This window comes from Catharus ustulatus, chromosome 6 (assembly GCF_009819885.2).
Source record: "Catharus ustulatus isolate bCatUst1 chromosome 6, bCatUst1.pri.v2, whole genome shotgun sequence".
Taxonomy (NCBI): Eukaryota; Metazoa; Chordata; class Aves; order Passeriformes; family Turdidae; genus Catharus; species Catharus ustulatus.
In genome coordinates, this window is record NC_046226.1 from 58,411,405 (window position 1) to 58,430,551 (window position 19,147).

At 39.4% G+C, this 19,147-nt stretch overlaps 1 protein-coding gene across 1 annotated transcript; it reads right to left on the reverse strand.

Moving 5' to 3' along the window:
- Nucleotides 1-6,718: 6,718 nt before the first annotated feature.
- On the reverse strand, nt 6,719-8,674 carry FANCF (FA complementation group F). Its single transcript, XM_033062983.2, has one exon. It carries the CDS (start codon nt 8,493-8,495, stop codon nt 7,419-7,421), a length of 1,077 nt encoding a protein of 358 aa, XP_032918874.1. The 5' UTR covers nt 8,496-8,674; the 3' UTR covers nt 6,719-7,418.
- Between the last annotated feature and the right edge of the window lie 10,473 nt (nt 8,675-19,147).

The window sequence follows — 19,147 nt, forward strand, 5'->3', positions numbered from 1 at the left end:
TATTTTCCCCCCTCTCAGATTGAAAAGGAGTAGCAATTGTTATATGTAGGAAGCCATAGGACAAAGAAAATCTTAGAGGGCTTGAAATAGATGCAAGGTGTGTAAATGAGAATTCTATTCACTTAAAACAATTTTTTTTCACATGATAAATTTCTTTCATAGGAATCGATGGTCCTACACATTTGTATGGTCTTCATAAAATAAGTCCAGTGTTTCTTCTTGCTTTGGAGGAGATACTGTCCACTACAATTTGCACCAAAATCCGTGCTCTATCTAGCTCAATTGCAACCAGTGCCACAAATACAATTACTTTCAAAAGGAAGCACTATTAAGTCTGATCCAAATAAAACCTTTCTCACATTTACTGGATGTACTCCAATAGTCTTGAACAATGATCACATTGCAGTTTTGCAACTGCAACTGCAGTTTTGTCATTATGAGCCACATGCTCCACACTACACTCTCGTGCTCTACACTATGCTCACTGCTCACAGATCAGGCTCATGAGGTGTGAACCAGCATGCCAAATTTCATGCTGGGGAAGTGTACACACCAGTCTTTATTTTTTCTTCATTGTTTTTCCTTACCATGCCATATGCTTGGTCCTACTAGCCAAAAAACTTTTGCTTGAAATAAAAAGCACATTTTAGGAACACACAAAGTCTCTGCAAGAGGATTGCAAGTAAGCAATGAAAACAACAGGAGGTGTTGATAAATTATTCCATTAACTTGACAATCTTATCATTACAGAAAACAGAATGTTTCTTTTAACAGTTTCAAGCTCTCATTTCCTCCTACTGGATCTTATTTTTACTTTTTTGGGTTAAATGATAGTTTGATGTACTGTTTGCAGGTGGAGGGGATTGTCTCCTTGCTGAATTTTGATTCATTCAAAAATAGGGGAAAGTCCTTGACTACTTCAGCAGTACTAAGAAATTCTAGTTTTACATTCTAGCAATTATTTTCTACATTATGGTCATCCTAGTGTTCCCTTGATGCATATTATCTTTGAAGCTGAATGGGATTTTGTACACATTTATGAAGAATAAAAGGGAAGGCGCTTTTGCTGCATCAGGGAGAAAGTAAATCTCTTAACAAAAAAGCAAAATTCCAGCAAACTGGAGGTGAATTCAGTGCTCAAACTAATTTGAAGCAAATAAGTGATGGGTGAGATATTTCACTGGTGTAATTTAAAAATGCCATCATCTCACTCAAAAGTATGTAGAAGACCTAGACATTAATTAAATTACGAAATTTCCTTGCATACTGCTTCAAATGCCTGAAAATCCCTGCATAGCTGAGAAGACCATTAGTTTCCTATATATACTTTATATTTTTGCCCTAAAACCAAACAAGGCAAATTACAAAATACCTGAAGTCAGCGACTTTCACCTCAACATTAAGAATGATGAGTCTTTGAGAGACAACAGTACACGATTTTTTGTCAATAGCATAATGATTTAAAAGCCTTTTCTCCAGGGCATGGCATCTTTTCTAGCTGAAAGGGCAAACTTAGGCTATTGCAACATTAAACAGCTGATGAATGACCTTGTTGTCACACTCGTTTTAGGGATTGATCATGTCCAATTAATTCCTAGAAGAAATCAATTGTTCTTACCTAGCTCATTTACATTAATAAGAAAATATTAATGACTCCACTGCCTATAAGTATTGAAAAGAGAGGCTGCATTCACATTTTAGTCTACTGGTCAGAAAAGAGGATTCATTATCTCCTCATATGAGAGCAAAACAAATACACTTTTTTCCCCAGTTATTCAGCATTAAAACTAAGTACTTATCTAGGTGTTTAACTGACAATTGAATCATATAGCAAATAATCTTGCATTGTTGGCTTATTTTTATGGGTGCAATATTTATTATGCACGGCAGAAAGCACATGATAATTTTGTTCCATTGCTAACTTCATTTTGAGACAACAACTATGCACAGGAACTCAAGACCACAATTATCATTTTCTGTTCTGAGTCCAACACACCATAGGAAGAACAAGTATACAAATGTGCAGGTGAAAGCAATACATATTTCATTACTGGAAATTATTCTTTGTAGGGGGACATAAAAGTCATGCCAATTGTCAAGAATCTAAATAGCACTTTATCAAATGCTGGGATTAGTGCACTTGTGAGCTACACTAGGAATAGCCCATGTTTGAGCAATCACCCTGAACATTCTTCCCAGAGAAGAAATGCAATAGGAAGGTGTAGTTCAAGACAAGATTCAGAATTTGATTGCTACATTTTATATTCAGTGCATAGTGCTATGATTTCTGCTAAAATGTACTTGTTAAGTGTTACAGTAAATTGATCACATAAAACTATGGAATTTATCATGTAATAGAAAAGGAATTTAAGAGCTGCATACCTAATATTATTAATAAAATGGGCCTGTGGATAGAGACAGTTAGAGAATATGGTTTATATTATTACCTGATCCTAGATTACATTAAAGAGCTGTTAAAATTAGAATTGCAAGGACAAAATAAACTTTCAATAGGATTTTTCAGTTGGAACTTCTGACTAATGCAACTATAGGTGTTTACTCCCTGCAGCTCTTCTGCTTCTAGAAATGACCCTTGAGCTTGGATTCTCCCCTTGGATCAGAAGTCCAAGCATCTTTGCAGAAAGACTGTTGCCATTCCCTTTGGTATCTGAGATTAATCAAAATACTAACTAAATAAGATGCCATCCACTCCAAAGATTTAGGGACACAAATACCCTGTTGTGAAAGAACTGAAATAATGGAAACGTTTTGGCATATAATTAAATATTTTAAATGATATCAGTAACTCTAAGGTACTGGCACACAAGGAATTAAAGTGATGTTAGCACATGAATGACTTCAATATTGAAGTAGTAGCTACTTTTACCAGCTTAACATCTTTGTAGGCTACCTGTGAAAAATGATCAAAGAGAATGCACCTAAACTATGTGTTTATCTCTCATCTAGTTCATTGTTACAGTCATGTTTTTAACCTGAGACTTTTTAAAAAGAAGTACATAAGGGAGAACAAACATGCAATTTTTTCCCACATTGTCTAGCATCTCTTAACCTGAAATTCAGTAAGGTGCATAACTAATTAATAAAGGATGTGTTTAGTAAAAATAACATTCAATTCCTCATGAGACAGACATAATACTTAGAGCAAACTGCCTGTAAGAAGGATTTATATTAATTATTACCTGATCAAAGGTCAGTTTTCCAGACCATACTTGTAATTATTCAAATCCATTTTATACCAGGGAAGACATGATGCTGTTCCTTTTGTCTTATCACTGTGAGACCAGTCTCTATTTAAATAAACAGTTTCCTAAATCTGCACAACTACATTTCTTATTCACTGCCTTAATATTCTTGCCTGTTAAACCACTGATCAATGTGGTCATTTGGGCACACAGAGGATAAGTGCTTTAGAACAGCAGCCAACATCAAATCAAAACTCTTCTGGTTTACTTTTTATACAAAATTACCAACCTAATGCTGTCTCCAGCAGCAGAAAAGCCATCCAATTCTGGTGAAGGGGAAATCCACCCTTTCTCAAGGGGTCTTCAAAAGTGAGTAGCCTTCCACTTTTCTCGTCAGCCTTTCCACTTGGATTTTATTTATTTTTTTATGTGATTCTACCCAACAAATAAATAAGCTTCTCAAGTACAGGATACCCATACTACTGCTGTTTGCTGTACTCTGAATGACAATGATGTAGAGCCTTTGCCGGCACTCTGCAATGGGCCATTCATCCAAACTGTTCATAAGGAATAGAATTTAGCTTTAAATCTTCCATTTTTTCAGAAACAATAGAATTAAAATTACGCATACAACTTTAACTTTCTAGTTAAACAGCATATGAAAATGTTACTTCCATGTGATTTAAATATTAGTCTGCCTTTGTGACAATAAATATTCTCCTATATATGAGAAGAAAAAAGAAAAATCATCCTTCACACTCACTGAAAAGAATATTAGGCCCTTATTCACATACTTGGGAAAGGGCTGGGGGAAAGAAATATGTGCAAAAAAAATTCATGCTAATGCATTGTCACAATCAGGCTTGCATATTCACATGAATAGTGCCAATTTGCTGATATTGTTTCCATAAATGAACAATTTATTCTACATCATTTATTTTTTATTCTAGTTCTGCAAACATATTCAAATGCTAGAATATATAATTTGCTTTCTTCTAGATTTTGCTTAGTAGGAGGGAACAGACACTTCACAAGAAAAACAAGAAAAAAGGTAACTTTGTATCCAGACATCTCATAGTATGTCACTGGTGGAGTTACAGTTCTGTTTGACAAGGGGTAAAATGTTTTTTTTCTTTCTTGGACCAAAAAAACCCCAAACATCAGTAGCAGGAAAATGTCTTAGCTGTTAATTGGGCAAGTAAGGTATTCCTGATGCATTCCACAATCCTTTGTGTGTTTTAAAACACAAGCGTAGCAGTTTCTTCCATCATCATTTAATAAATAGCAGAGATCTGCTTCCCCTTATTAAGGGGAAAAAAAAAAAGAAAAGAAAGGAGGAAGGTGACTGTGGAAGAGGCCTTAGCCTGTCATTTACAGTATCTTGTTTCTCATGCTAATTGAGATTGCCAAGAGATTGCACATATGCAAATACATAGAGGGTGGAGATTTCAAACATCATACTTTTTCCTTTCCTGTTTGCACTTTTTTTAAAAATGGAGTTGCAGGAAAAATTCACCATTTGCACAGCTACCTGGAGAACTCGACAAGCACGCTGAAATAATAGGGAATGTGGACCAGTGTATTTGTTCAATTAATACCATATGGATTTTGGAATTTGGTAATCAAGGATCTGGCACATCTTTATAATGTATTTGGGACAGATTGGAACATTTTTTGTGTAATTGCTATAACCAGGTGTTTTTGTCTCACTGAGGTTAAACTACCTTCTACTATCCCTTTCTATAAGGAAGACAGAATCGAAAATCAGTATATAAGGTTTATACTGGCCAGTCTCTTGCCTGTCCATGCCCATGATTATTTCTTTGCTTTCTTAATAAAGTCACTGATGGGCCTATTACTTCCTAGCTATGCCAGTAAAAAATTCTGTAGTTGCACTTAGTTAATAAAAGGTGTAATAAACATTACTTGAAAGAAAGACATATGTCTTCATGAACTGAATTTTACAACACAAAGTTTACCAAAAAGTAACACTTGTAATACTTCAAGAAGAAACTCCCTACAAGGATCTGATTTATTCTAGAAATAGTTAAGAGACTTAATTTATAGTGAACATTCCGAGTATAATTAGGAAACAAACAAAACTAAGACTTAACTCTCATTGAAATTTGTCCCAGAGATTCAGGTTCCTGGAAGAGTAGGTTTTAACAGTTAAGGTTTGGTTTTATACCATAACATTTGTAAGGTTATTGCAATATTTGATAATAACCCTTAACGTATATCTGGGGAGAAGCAATTAACTTTGACTAATATCCTTGGGTATATTATTCATCAGGAACCAGTGATAGTAGAAAGTATTCTAACACAAAAAAAAATCTTATGTCTGTTAAAAGCGTTAAGAGCAAGCTCAAGTGCAGAGTTTCCACATCAAATGCCAAAACTACATAACACAGGGAACTGTGGCTAGACAACATAAATTCAAACTTCATGCTTTACACTTCTAAGCAGTTTTAAACACTGACAGATTTCAGACAGATTTTTAGACAGATTTCTCTTTTTTTTTTGGATACCACAGAAATACTGACTCAGTCAGGAGGTCCACTGACATTGGTGCCTGTTAGGACTGACCACAAGTTCCAGAAGGGGCAACAGCTACATTTAAGACAGAGCAAGACAACTGCCACAGTAGTACTTCTAAATTATGTCCATCCACAGACCTCAATAACTTCATTGTCTCACTGATGTGACATAGCAAGGAATACAAAGAAAAGTTGGACTAGTAGCATGTTCTTCTAGCTACATAAAGGTTGCTACCACCAAGTATCTCTTCTGTTTTAGAATAGGTGAAGAATTTATTAATGTCTGTAATTACTTCCATACAAGTTCGAATAAGGATCATTTATTTTCCCAGATAGATAATATTTAATGCTTGTACTAATTGCTTCCATTTCAAAACCTCAAGATTCTTCCCACTCTAGTTCTACCATACAGAAGTATCTGCTATAGTTGTATACACTATTTCTTGTCATAAGACAACTACTTAAACTAGCTTCAATACAGTTTATACATTCAATAGGTTGTTTGATTTCTTTAAGCTTATAAGCATAAGTGAAGAATCTTTTAACCCCTCCTACACAGTTTTTGCAACAAAAGAAAGAGATGTCTCAATTGATCTTGAAACTGTAAGAATATGGTCTATAGGAACTCTGAAAGGTCCTCCACACAAAAGATTGATGAGTAACTCTTTTGGCAGTAGTTACGTGTGGTTGCCTCATCTTCCTTGACTATTCTCTTTTTACAGTGCTCACTTTTGGTAATACTAGTTTACAGAGCTAAATATACACATTACTTCTGCATTATAGTACTCATTTTAATGAAAGTGGAAAGGTAGAAACTACCATCTTAAGTTTTCCTCACCAAAACAGATAACAAAGGGGGGAAATATTATATATAATATATATCACATATTTTATGCATCCAATTGTGCAATATTTTGTATATAGACAAAGTTTTATATATATAATACATATTATACATACATGTAATAAAAAAGTTTGCTGTTCACTCACTTTTCTGCTTCACAAAGCAATTAATCATGTAATAAATTATGGAAATGGGAAAAAAACACAAAGTACTTCCTACATTTTACTGCCATTTTCTTAGGAAATATCTGCATATTATCAAATAATATAGCAACTAACAGTTTCATTTCAGAACTTTTCAAGCTTTCCAGTTGGTTTCCTCTCACTTTCTTCACTGACCCTGAAGCTAAATCATGTGCACGAGCTATAGAAGCATCGATGTGGCCAACAGAGCAGACAGCCCAATGAAGACAACCACTACTAAAGGAACCCTGAATTTGTGTTTTTCACATTTAAAACTCCACTTCCCTTTGAAACTTTTGCTCAGCCTCCAACATTTAGAAAAATTACTACCATGACCATATCTGAACTGCCATATTTTCTAAACAGAAAACTAGTCCATATTTGAAGCAGAAAGGATTTTCTTCACTTTATTAGAAAATTAATTAGCAAGTACTGAAAACGAAGACCTTTATTGTGTTGACCAGAAATGACAGCACAATTACAAGAAAACACCAGGCCTCCCTGAAAGACTTCAGAAACAGATGCAGTCAGAATCATGATCAGTCTCAATTACATTTGGTTTTCAACGAAGTGTAGTTGTTGTTCATATCAAATAAAGTTAAACAGATTTGCTTGATTTTGTAAGTTTTCACGTTGCTTTTGTGTTCAAGCACTAGCAGTCTACTTCCATCAGTAAGTCAGTCCACACACTTATGCCACAGACTTTAAAGTCTCCATCTTGTGTCCTCAGGTGTTTCAGAACAGCTTGGGTCTGTTCTTTAAGCAGTGCGGATTCCTGACAGAGGCAGTTGAAGCACTGCCTTAATTCTTCCCAAGACAATTTAGCTTTGTTAAGGCAACTTTTAACCCACCGTCCTTGCAAGGGGTCATAGATCAAGTGGCTTCCCCAGCCGGTTAAGAGGTCCAAATAAGATCTGCTTAACTGGGGATAGTGATCAGCGAGGAAGGCAAGATGGGAAGATGGGAGGCAAAGGCAGAAGGCAGAAAATCGCTCCTGGCTGCCCAGCAGCCAGGAAAGCAGGAGCCTGGCGGTGCATCCGTCTTCTGCAGCACTCGTCTGAGACCCGTCTAGGCTGCTCCCATTCCGACCCCAGCCCCGAGCCTGCTCAGTGCCACGGCCCTGCTTCAGGAGAGTCAGCGCCGCCGCCACGACCTGGAGGGCGCGGGGCTGGGGCAGCTGCTCCAGAATGCCGCACAGCCAACGGGGGTGCCCCGCGGCCTCCCGGATCTCCTGCTCCTCCTCCTGCAGCCGGCTCAGGAGCAGCTGCGCCTCTGCCTGCAGCTGCGCCTCTGGCGCGGGGAGCCGCCGCGGCGGGCGGCGGGGCAGCACCAGCAGGGAGGCCGCGGCCTTGCGGCGGGCCAGCAGCTCCAGGCCGCGGGGCTCGGGGCCAGTCCCCGCATCGGGACACTGCAAAAGGCTGCGGAGCAGGCGGCGGCAGGGAGCGGGCGGCAGAGCGCGGTTCTCCAGAAGGGCCAGTCCCAACAGCTGCGGGCAGCGGCCCAGTGCGGAGAAGCCGAACAGAGGGTACGGCTGAGACTGGCGCAGCCGCCGCCCCAGGGCCTCCCGGAGCTGGGGCCGGGCACGGAACCGGTCATGGAGGTGCTGGAAATACCGGGCCCACTCTAGAGCCCTGTCCAGCGTGAGGGAGTCCCAGTCCCGCACCAGCGCGGAGCGGGATACAGCTAGGAGTGCCGGCAGCTGCTCTAGCTGGCCCAGAACAGCCTCCATGGCTCAGCCTTGGCGCTGCAGGTTTGAGCGGGGCCCCGCCGAGCCGCGGAGGGACGGCGTTTCGAACTCCATTGGCTGAGCGGGACGTCAATCCGAGCCGGAGCGAGCCTTTGTTAAAGGAGTCGTCACTCAGCTTCCGGCCGATCGCCCAGCCAGGAGCGGGAAATTGAGCCCAATTAAAATAATAAAAACCGAACACGAACGGGATTTTTATTTTTATTTTATGTTGTTGGTTTTTTTGTTTGTTTGCTTGTTTGTTTTTGGGTTTTTTTGTTTTTTTTAAAGTAAATCATTATCCTCTAAGCCTTTCACCATCTTTGGTGTTCTCCTTTCTTTATGATATCGTGTCGACCAAAACCACACACAGGAGGCGAGGTGAGGCTGCACCAGAGCCGAGCAGGACAATCACCTCCCACGACGGCCCAGTCTGTCTATGCTAAGAGGCATTGAACAATATGTATCATAGTATTCTTAACCATCCCCTCAAAAATAAACCTCTTCAGGAGCAAAGCCCCCTGCCTCATCTTTGGGGGTACTTCCCAATTTCAGTGGTAGCCCAGGCCCTGGAAGGCAGCCATGCCCAAGTTCAGCAGTGAACAAGGATGCCTATCACTGCTCAGTTTTGCCAGGGGCTGGGCTCACCGTTCTGCCCCACCAATTAATGGCTTCATAGCTCATTAGCGATTCCCCAGGGCAGCAGGCCCTTGACTACCTGCGCCGAGCCTCTGGACACCTGCAGGAATATTGGCAGACACCTGCCCTGGCTGCCTGGGCACCAATGCTGCTGGGATTTCCCGGACAGCATGCTGGAAACTGGCTTCTGGCAATTTCCACAGATGCACTCTGCGCCCCTGCTCCTCAGTAGTGCCATGCAGTAGTGGCATCCGGGTGCTGGAGCTGGGACTTTTGGGAGCTGCTGGGTATTCCTCTAGAAGTTTGTCAGCCCTGTGGCACAGTCCTAACCACTGGAGCAGGTCTGGAGGCAGCAGAGTGGCCTGGTAACTGCCTGGTGAGCCCCTGGTGCCTTTGGCTGAGCTGGACTGCTGCAATGCCCAGGACAGGAGGTTGGACACCCTTCTCACCCAGCCTGCCAGGACATGGCCCTGTGTCCATGGTCATGTGGACAACACTGCCAACCTGCCCAAGCAACTCCTTTAGCTTTCTGAAAGGCACTAGCAACACCTGGCATAGTACAGTAGTTTCACGAATACAAGCCGCACGGATTATAAGCCGCACCCCCGGTGCCTCGACAATGTTGCTGTCTTTGTCAATAGATAAGCCGCACCCCGAATATTAGCCGCACTTTCGTTCGTCGCGAGAATCCGTGTGCAGCTTTCACAAATTGGCCAATTAGTAACAGGATCGCGGCATAGCGGGCTTTACTGGCTCGGGGCGGGGCCAGGCAGGCTCGGCCCGCTCATGGTTGCCGACGGGGCTGGGTGGCCCAGCTCAGCGCCACGGCTCGGCGGGGCTGGCCGGGTGGTGCTGCCGCCGCCGCCGGGCTCGCTGGCCCCCCTCTCCCGTCAGCGCCGCCCCGCTGCCGCGTTCGCTCGCCCGGCTGGCAGGGCTGCCGCCGCCGCCGCCCGGGCTCGCCGCCCGCCCCGCTGCCGCTTTCGCTCGCCCTGCGCCGCGCCTCGCGAGCGCCGCGTTCGCGAGCGACGCGCCGCTTTCGTGAGCGCCGCTTTCACGAGCGCCGCGTCGCTTTCGCGAGCGCCGCTTTCGCTCGCCCCGCGCCGCTTTCGCGCACGCCGCTTTCGCTCGCCCCGCCGGCAGGGCTGCCGCCGCCGCCACCAGGCTCGCCGGCCGCCCCCTCCCGTCTGCACCGCCGCTGCGTTTCCTCGCCCTGGCCGGCACTGCAGGCCCCTGCACCGCCGGGCTCCCCCACGCTGCTGGCCCCGATTCTGCTGGGCTTCCCCCGCTGCCAGGCAGCCCCACCCGCCGGCCTTCCTGCTTCTGCCATGCTCCCCTGCACTGCTAGCCCCAGTTCTCCCGGGTTCCCCCGCCCTGCTGGCCCGGGCTCTGCCACCCCCCTGCCCCGCCCTGCTGGCTCAGGCTCTGCCGCCCGCCCCCACACTGCTGGCCCCGCCTCTGCCAGGCTTTCCCACCTCTGCCGGGGCCGGCCGGGCTCCAGCTTGGCTTGGGGCTGCCGCGGGCTCTCACTTCCGTGTTGGCAGCTTTTAGAATTTTGTTAATGTATTAGCCGCCCCGGAATATTGGCCGCACTTGCGGGTTTCCACCAAAATTTTGGTCAAATTGGTGCGGCTTGTATTCGTGAAATTACTGTAAATGAGATTTGACTGGAATTTACTGCAGGAACCAGCAACACAAATCAAACTATAAAGCTGTGAACTACAATACTGTAGGGTAAACAATAATGCTCTTTGAAAGAGCAGGATACAATGCTCTTTGAAAGAGCATTATGCATCCTCATGCAGAATGTATGTTCTGTACATTGTAGTGCTGCAAATAGTTTCCTCCAAGTTTGTTATTCAGCAGATTGCATTTTTGGGTGATGGAATATGCAAGGACTCTTGGTAGCCTGAATAAGAGACATGGCAGTTGTAGCTCTGACTTCAAACTAGCATGGGTGAAAGATCAGAATGGTCAACAACTTGCTTCTACTGCTTTCTTTTCCACTAAGGAAAACTGAAATGTGTGGATGGAGCTGCTGAAGCCAATAGAATTCTGCATCTCACTGGGAACGTGCTGAGGTCTTGTCTTATGTCCACAGGTCCTTGCCCTAAAAGTGACATCAGAGCTGTTGGTGATGAGCTTCTCTAATTCATATCATGCTTTGAAAATAAAACAAAAGGCAGATTAATAAAATTTTAGGTAAGGGTTTAGATACTAAGCTACCCTCTGTAGACCCTCTTGTAGACTGCCCTAGATGATTGGTTAGTAAAAGTATTTTTTAAGTACACTTACTAAAACACGTCTCATCTGAGTTATTATCCTTTTTTCTTATTTCAGTCCTTTTTTCTTATATCTTATTTCTTATTAAAAAATGCATGAAACTGTAGGCTTGATGCTCTAGGTCACCTATGGGTTAAGGGCCTAATACAGGCATTGAAGTGAAATTTTATGGCCCTTCTTTGTGATTGAAGGAGCTCACATAAACCCCTCAATGTCTATGAATATAATGTATCTTTCTAAAATTACGGTTTTCCCCTGAAAAATCTTCTTTAAGTTTTCTGTTGGCTATTAAACATAGAATTTACTACAATCTCTTATCTAGAAATTTATTGCATTGTTAACAATGGAATTGCTATTGTAATTAACAACTTCATACTTACGTATCATTTGCCTTACCTGTATAGTCCGATGCGTATTATAAAATAATATACAATGAAGAGAAGCTGGAGCATGCAAACTTTGCAGTTACACACAGCTGAGTGTAGCACTTTTAGATGTTACTTTGTGTTTTACTTAAATTTAAAAAATGACAAAAACTTAGAGTGGTTGGAATATATTTCAATATTATATATATGGTATGTAATATGTAATATGTAATATATACATATACATTTATATATAGGCTTCTCTGGTTTAATATGGCCCATCTTGAATGAAGGGTTGTGGCACAGAGGAAGAAAACTATTTCAGTGAATGCCATGTTTTATTTTGGTAGAGATGAATGGAGGAGCATATGCTCCATGTCATAAAGAAGATATTTCCCTTTACATCAGACAACTTTTCACAAAAAATCTTTCTCATTACTGGTTTTTTTCTTTACTGGGTAAAGCATATGGGTTTATATCCTGTGAATGTCTCTGTATCTCTCATTCAAAAGAAATCAAATAATCACATTTGTAGCACCAGGAAACTAACAAAAACAGGTTGTGAAAATCTAAGTAGTCTGGTGAAAACACTGTTATCAGGAATACTCTTACATGTGAGAAGAGACAGTCTGTGTGTTCTAGTGAGTCTCTAGAGCTGATTGAAAAATTAAATTTGCCTTTTACAAAAACTCTGACTATTTTAGCATTTTTTTTTAACTTAGGGTGAAAGTTCTAAATATCAGCATTTTTCATCAAAATGACACAGGTTGACATCTCTGTAATAAAATGGTTCATGCAAAAAGATGTTTCTGTATTTCTATCTATTGCAGCTGCATTTGTAGTCTCTTGTCACAATCAAGATGCCTACAATGGAAAATAGAGCCTAACGTGAAGAAGCAGCAGAGTTTTGCATTAGAGTTTTAGAATGCATTGTAAAACTATTTCAAGGAATGAAAAAAGAAACAAGGTGTCACTGAGATAGTTATGATTCTGTTGCACTGCAATAACCTATAAAGCCTGTAAATCTTTCTCTACGCTCACTATTAAAGGAACTACTTTTCTTCTCTGAAGTTTGTGTTATTATTTGAGACCCTAACTACTCTCAGAATGCATTTTAGGATCTTCCACTGCAAGAGTGAGATCGATTGATCTGCTGGTGGTGGTACCATGTAGCAATCAAATTAAATTGAAAAACGGGATTTTTTCTTTATACGTGAATTGTTTGCATATGATTTTTAAGAGCTAATACTCTCTTTTCTATGACTGGTCATAGAAAAGAGAGTACTAGCTATGCAAGTATTAGCTACAGTACTAGCTCAATCTGTACTAGATCTAGCTAAGTAATAGCTTCCATAGAGTTCTTCCTTAGCAATCAACATTATTACTAAGCATCAAAATTTGTACTTACTCTCTATCAACTCAGACTGTTTCTACCTAATAGTATTGCTGAGTTGTATAGGTATGGTTTAAAAGTACCTGTACAGTGCTGAGTTGGTTTTCTATCTGAGGAACACCTTAGGATAGCTGGGAAATACTTGGGAAGTAAGTACTGAGAGACTGAGGAGGTAAGGTAGAGAGTTAGTATTGGGGAAGGGGATAGGAAAGGGAAAGTTCATGTTAGGATGCCAGGAGATAGAGCAGGAATACAGAGATGGAGTGGATGGAATGGCGAGTGGATTTTCAGATAGCACTGTGCTCAGAATGTGCTGTCCTGCTTGATTACTTTTTTAAAAAGGACCCAAAAGTTTATTTCTAGGCTTCACATAGTCTTTGATTGTTTGATATCTACCTGGTTCCTCTACTAATGATGCTTGTAGTAGTCTCTCATACTGTTTTATGATGTGTTTGAATGTGTATTTCATGTTATGTAAACTATATGTAAACTGATACCTTAAAGCAAATCATACAGAAGTATCACTTCATTACACAGTCTGAGAAAATAACCTTTGTTATGTCTTATTAAAAAGCAAAGAAGAAAATAGAAGAGAGAACAGGGTGTCTCTTAAATTATAGGCTAGAGCACAGGATTACAATTGCAACACATTGGATTGTTTAGATGTCTGCTATATGCTTCTTCTAAGTAGATGTAATAGTATGAACAGAGGTGGCCAGTGTTTCTTGTGTTGTAGGTTTTGTTTTTGTTTTGTTGTTTGCTTTTCCCCAATAAATCTGTTTCGTGGGTGTTTTTTAATTTATTGCTAAAATGAGCATTAAAATAAGAGTTTTCGGAGTATTAATCTATGGTTGTGTTAAACTATAGTAAATGTTCCTCCATTACAGCTTTTGAGTGATAACATACATAGCAAAGAAAGTTGATAAGGAAGTAAAAGTGCCTGTTAGATACAAAAATCTGGGAAGCAATTTTCACAGCTCCCTGAAAACAAGCTCACTTTTCAGTGGAGCACTGCAAAACAGTTTCACAAGCCTTGCATTTAATATGAATTACTGTGCTGTTTTAGCTGAGCTGAGAAGTCAAGTAAAAGATTCATATGAAGTTTTATAGAACTAGTGAGTTTCTTCACTCTGGTTATGGAGCCAGTAAAATTCTCCCTGGCAGGAAATATCAGTTTTGAAGCAAAATTGATCAAGGTAGCCAGATGTCTGGATTTCATTGTTATATTTTCCTTCCTGTCAGAAGTCAAGTTGGCTATAAAATGGTTATACTATTTCTCCTTAAGAGAAATTTAGGACATTGTCTACTCATTCTAACTGGCATTATAAAATTTCATAATGGTCTTTCCTTAGATAAGGGGGTGCTATTTTAAATTATAATAATTAATAAATTGACAGAGAGATGTATGATCATCTTCTATATTTCTGGCACTAATATTCACTTTCTAACCATAAGGAGATTTGTTTAGCTGCCTCAAATTGTGTGTTAGGCACAAGTTTGCCACACTTATTATCCTGCATGTAGTGAAAACTCTAAACTTGTGAATCATTCTTGTAAAATTTCTTTTTATTTCTGCAACAAATTCTGTGGAAAATGGAGGTTATTAATCAAGCCACTACCTGGCAGACTATTTCACCCCTTCCATATCTTCTGATGACGTACTTAGATTTATTTTTTGTGCGTCGATATAATCTCTCAAAAAAGAGCAAGGCTGTGGGGGGGTTTTGGTATGAGAACAGATCAAATTGCGTAATAAAGGTGTTGAACCTACTAATTTGTACATCAGCATGAGCCTCAGATTGTACAAAAGGCATATCTGTCATCAGTGGGATTTCCCCTGAAACGTCTAAGTCCTGCTTGTAGTGTATCATTGTATCAGTAGCAATGCCCATTTGTGATAAGTTAGGCTGTGATTGTAGTAACTGATGTCAATGGCCAAGCATCAGTTTTGCAATGCACTAGAGTGAAAATTGATTGAAACTCAGCATGTTGAAAGAAGAACACTATATATAGCACATCAATGAGATAACCTAAACCTCACTCTAATTCACTTATGTCTGACTATACTAAAACTGATTTTTTTTTTTTATAAAAAGACAGATTTTGCTGCCTAGCTCTAGCTCTAGTTTTGATACTATGAGTCAGAACTATATTAGCAAAACTGCTAAGCTAGAGTATAGCTCTTCAGTATCATAGACATAAACATAAGTGTAATTGGGTGGCAAATGGAGTCACCTTTTTCTATGTGAATAATCAATTAGAAGTTAAGTTAGTACCGACATTCAGAGTTCCCTTGCACCACATCAGCCTGTTTAAATGATCATGTATGCCCTCCAAAAAACAGTTGCTGTTGTTATGTTAGCCACAATTAGTTTTGCCTGAGGTTGTTCAAGTTTATGCATTTTTAAATTTTATTTGCTATGGGATAAGAGCATGCATTAGTTTTGCTCAACTGATGAATGGTATTGAGCTGTGTGCTTTGGTCACTTGCCTTTGTTTGTGATGCCCTTCAGAGAGATTTAATTTGCTGCCTGTTGTGGTGGTGGACTTGATAGGTCACAGCATGTACAGATTAGTTTGCCTTCTTTTCCTTCTTTTCCTTTAAGCCAAGAGCACTCTTATCTACTTATCTTAAGTACTTTTCTTATAGGATCAGGTGCACAAATCCATCCTTCGGAACCATTCTTCTAGCTTGAACCCAACCTCCTTTTTTGGGTACCTGTTAAGAACTGTCTTAAAGAGCTATCTGTTTTAGAGATCATTTTATCAGAATCCTCTGAAAATAACATTCTATAAAACTTGAAGCTGGCTATGCTAAAGATTTGGAATTTTGATAAATAATACTTTAGTACATGTATGAAGTGAAGCATACTCTAACTAAACTTAGTCTAGCATCACAGGTTTAGTATTGAATGACAAAATGTCTGTAAGAATATTGGGAAAAAAAAATATGAATGTTTAAGAATAACAACTAAAAATTCTTTCCTACTAGTAGATTCTGTGTATTTGCATGATACATACGTTGCTGTCATGCACAAAAGTTCCGGGAGATTTTATAAATACATTTTCATGTTGTATTTATTTAAACAAAAGTACGTAATTTGCATTATTCACTTTCATTGCCTTAATATCCTGAAAACATCTCAAAATTGTCAGATACCACTCCTTTGCTGTTCCATACAGTGTCTTTACAAATAATATGTCTGTGTATTTGAAGAGAGCTACACTAAAAAACATATATGCACATGCTGGGTAGACATTTCTTTTTTTGAGCGTTAAGGCTTTTACATATCTGTTGTTTCCATTTTCATGTCTCTAAAGCTTTTATATGAATTTTTCCAGCACATTTCTCATTATTCTCTCAACTTTTACTCTACTGAATGGCTGTGGCTTCCAGACATATAACCTTAAAAGTCCTGGGAGAATTTACATAAAGACAATAAAACCAAGGAAATGGAAACCACAGAATGTATACATGATTTTTTTTCAGTCTTTGCTAAGAAGCTCATTGGTTAATATTTACAAACGAATCTGATTTTCCATTTTAACATCCTTTTCACTGTGAAGTAAATGTGGGAGAGTGGGATGGTAAGAATCATTCTTGAAGTGAAGAGGAGCTTATATGTGAATCTCATTAAGGTTAAAAGATACTCCTTTTCTCCATCCTAGTATATGAAGAAGAACATCCCATTTAAAAAAATCATATACGTGTTTGAATCAAGCAAATGTTAATGCAAAGCTCTGAAGGGATTTTTCTTCCTGTTTAAGAAAACTGTAAGGGTTTGTTTGTCGATTTTTTTATGTAAACACACAAAGGAATACTGGATTCTGTTATCTACACTCATAACATTCTCTAAAAGCAGATCATTGAAACTCATACAGCCACTTCTAGGATCAATAGTACAGAAAAATAATTTGGTTTCTATTGAGAGCTGCTTGCTAATAGCAAGATGTGTACCTGTCTCAAAAATGCCTCTAGCAGTTAAAGTTTTTTTCCTAACTCCAGAGTTTTTAACTTGATGGTGTTCTTTAAGAAGTTTTTTTCCACTTTGTACTGAAAACAAAGGTATTTAATTAGTAAAAAGGCCCAGAACCCAAAGTGTTTTGGTGTTGCAGTTTCTATAGCAGTTAGGTTTGTGTATTTCATGTCAATTGTGTATTATTTTGGTTGACTTGATTCCTAGTCCAGTGCACTTAAGAGTATGTGTAATGGCAAAGATTAAGAGCTTTTGTGTATATCCAAAAAGCATGACAATACAGGTAACATATGTAGTGTGATATACTAGTTCATAGCTGGTCCTGAAATGTTGCTATTAGCTTTCCCAGTTCACAGTGTTGCATTGTACTTGCAGAAAAGAATAACAATGGGCTAAAAATAAAAGGCAGCAGAGATGAGATTCGGGCACAAAGGAATTTGCAAAACACTATAAGCCAGCAAGAGAAAATTCTTGTGCAGTTTGTACCTGTGGATGGGGTCATGGTGATGGGTGAAGATGAATTCCTAGAACTAAAGGAAAAGTATAAAAGAAAAGCCTGATTTAGTAAAGGGGGTTTTTGTGTGGATTTTTGGGGTTTTTTTTGGGGGGGATGGTTGATTAAAAAAAAGTAGCAATAGTTCAGTATTAAACCTGGAAATAATAAAATTCATATTGATTCCATTTGTTCTAACAAAAAGAGCAAAACCACTACTCTTAGTAGAAACTACTGTTGAAAGTATCCTCATATATCATGGCATTATAATAGCTTTTTGTATTTTGAGACAAATATATTAGTAACTTCATCAAGGAATAATTAATCTCTCAGAAATGCATTTGAGTTTTATATTCTGTGTGGAGAAAATGACATGAAACAATGAAAAAATATTGTGTCTGGTTTTCTCTCTGTGAAATGCTGATGCTCATCAGCATTTGAAAGAGTGTGAAGTTCTGTTAACTGACAACTTATAATGCTTGGGGGCTGGAATTGATTCCCTTGCTTTTTGTAGAAGGAGTTGGATCTAGTAATTCTTAGAAAATGGACAATATGGATCAAGTCTTCCAGACAAAACTTTCTGATGATTGACTGTTCTAAACCACCTAAGGGAGTTAAGCACCTTGCCACAATAACAAGTCAATGGGAACCAGGTGCTTAAGGGTATTGAGAGCTCCCGAAAATTTCTGTACTAAGAGAGACAATTGTGTCCAAATTAGGGATGCTCACTCATGTAGTGACAGCATCTCATGCATCTGGCAGCAGTCAGGGATTATATGGGAAAATCAACAGTTTGTAATCTGGGTGTAACTTGCCTAAATACTGCAGTGGATAGATGCTATGAACTATAGTACAGAAATTATTCATCCAAGGCAATAGTCCAGAGCATTTCCATGGGAGTAATCTGAGTAATTTTTTAATCTCAGAATGCACTTTGGTTCTATTTTCTTTAGTGGTTTTTGCTATCAAAACAATTATTTCTCTATGAATGATAGGTTAGAATTTTCTACTAAATGAAATTGAAATAAAATTACTTTGGCTAAATCAAAATTTACATGTTAGTTTACATAAAATCAGTGTGTTTTATCTATTCCATTCAAAGGACTTGGTAAAGAAGAAAGGGTCATGTCAATGCCTATCCTGTTGACAAAATTGAGATATATGTTCAAAACTACCATTTCTCATGTGTGAAGAACCACGGAAGACATCAAACTGGAAATGTAGAGACTACCTGCTAGGATGCAGTGGTTCCCCAGAGAACAGGCTTAGAATGGGCTGATATTCAGGACAGAAATTTTTTTTTTTTCCTTTTGCTTACAATATATTCAGGATGTTTTGTTTATTTTTCTGGATTTCTGATAGCCTTTTATTCTTCCCTGTTTCCAAGTCTTTAACAGTTTTGATATCACTCCCATCTGAAAACTTTGCAATATGTATACTTAGGCTTCATGGCAAGTATGTAAGGTTCAAGTTATACAAAAATTATTGTTTCTAGGTAATTGTTCCTGTGA

What these genes read in the sequence shown, in the direction of transcription:
- FANCF (XM_033062983.2), bottom strand. Translation starts at nt 8,495, where the DNA reads ATGGAGGCTGTTCTGGGCCAGCTAGAGCAGCTGCCGGCACTCCTAGCT.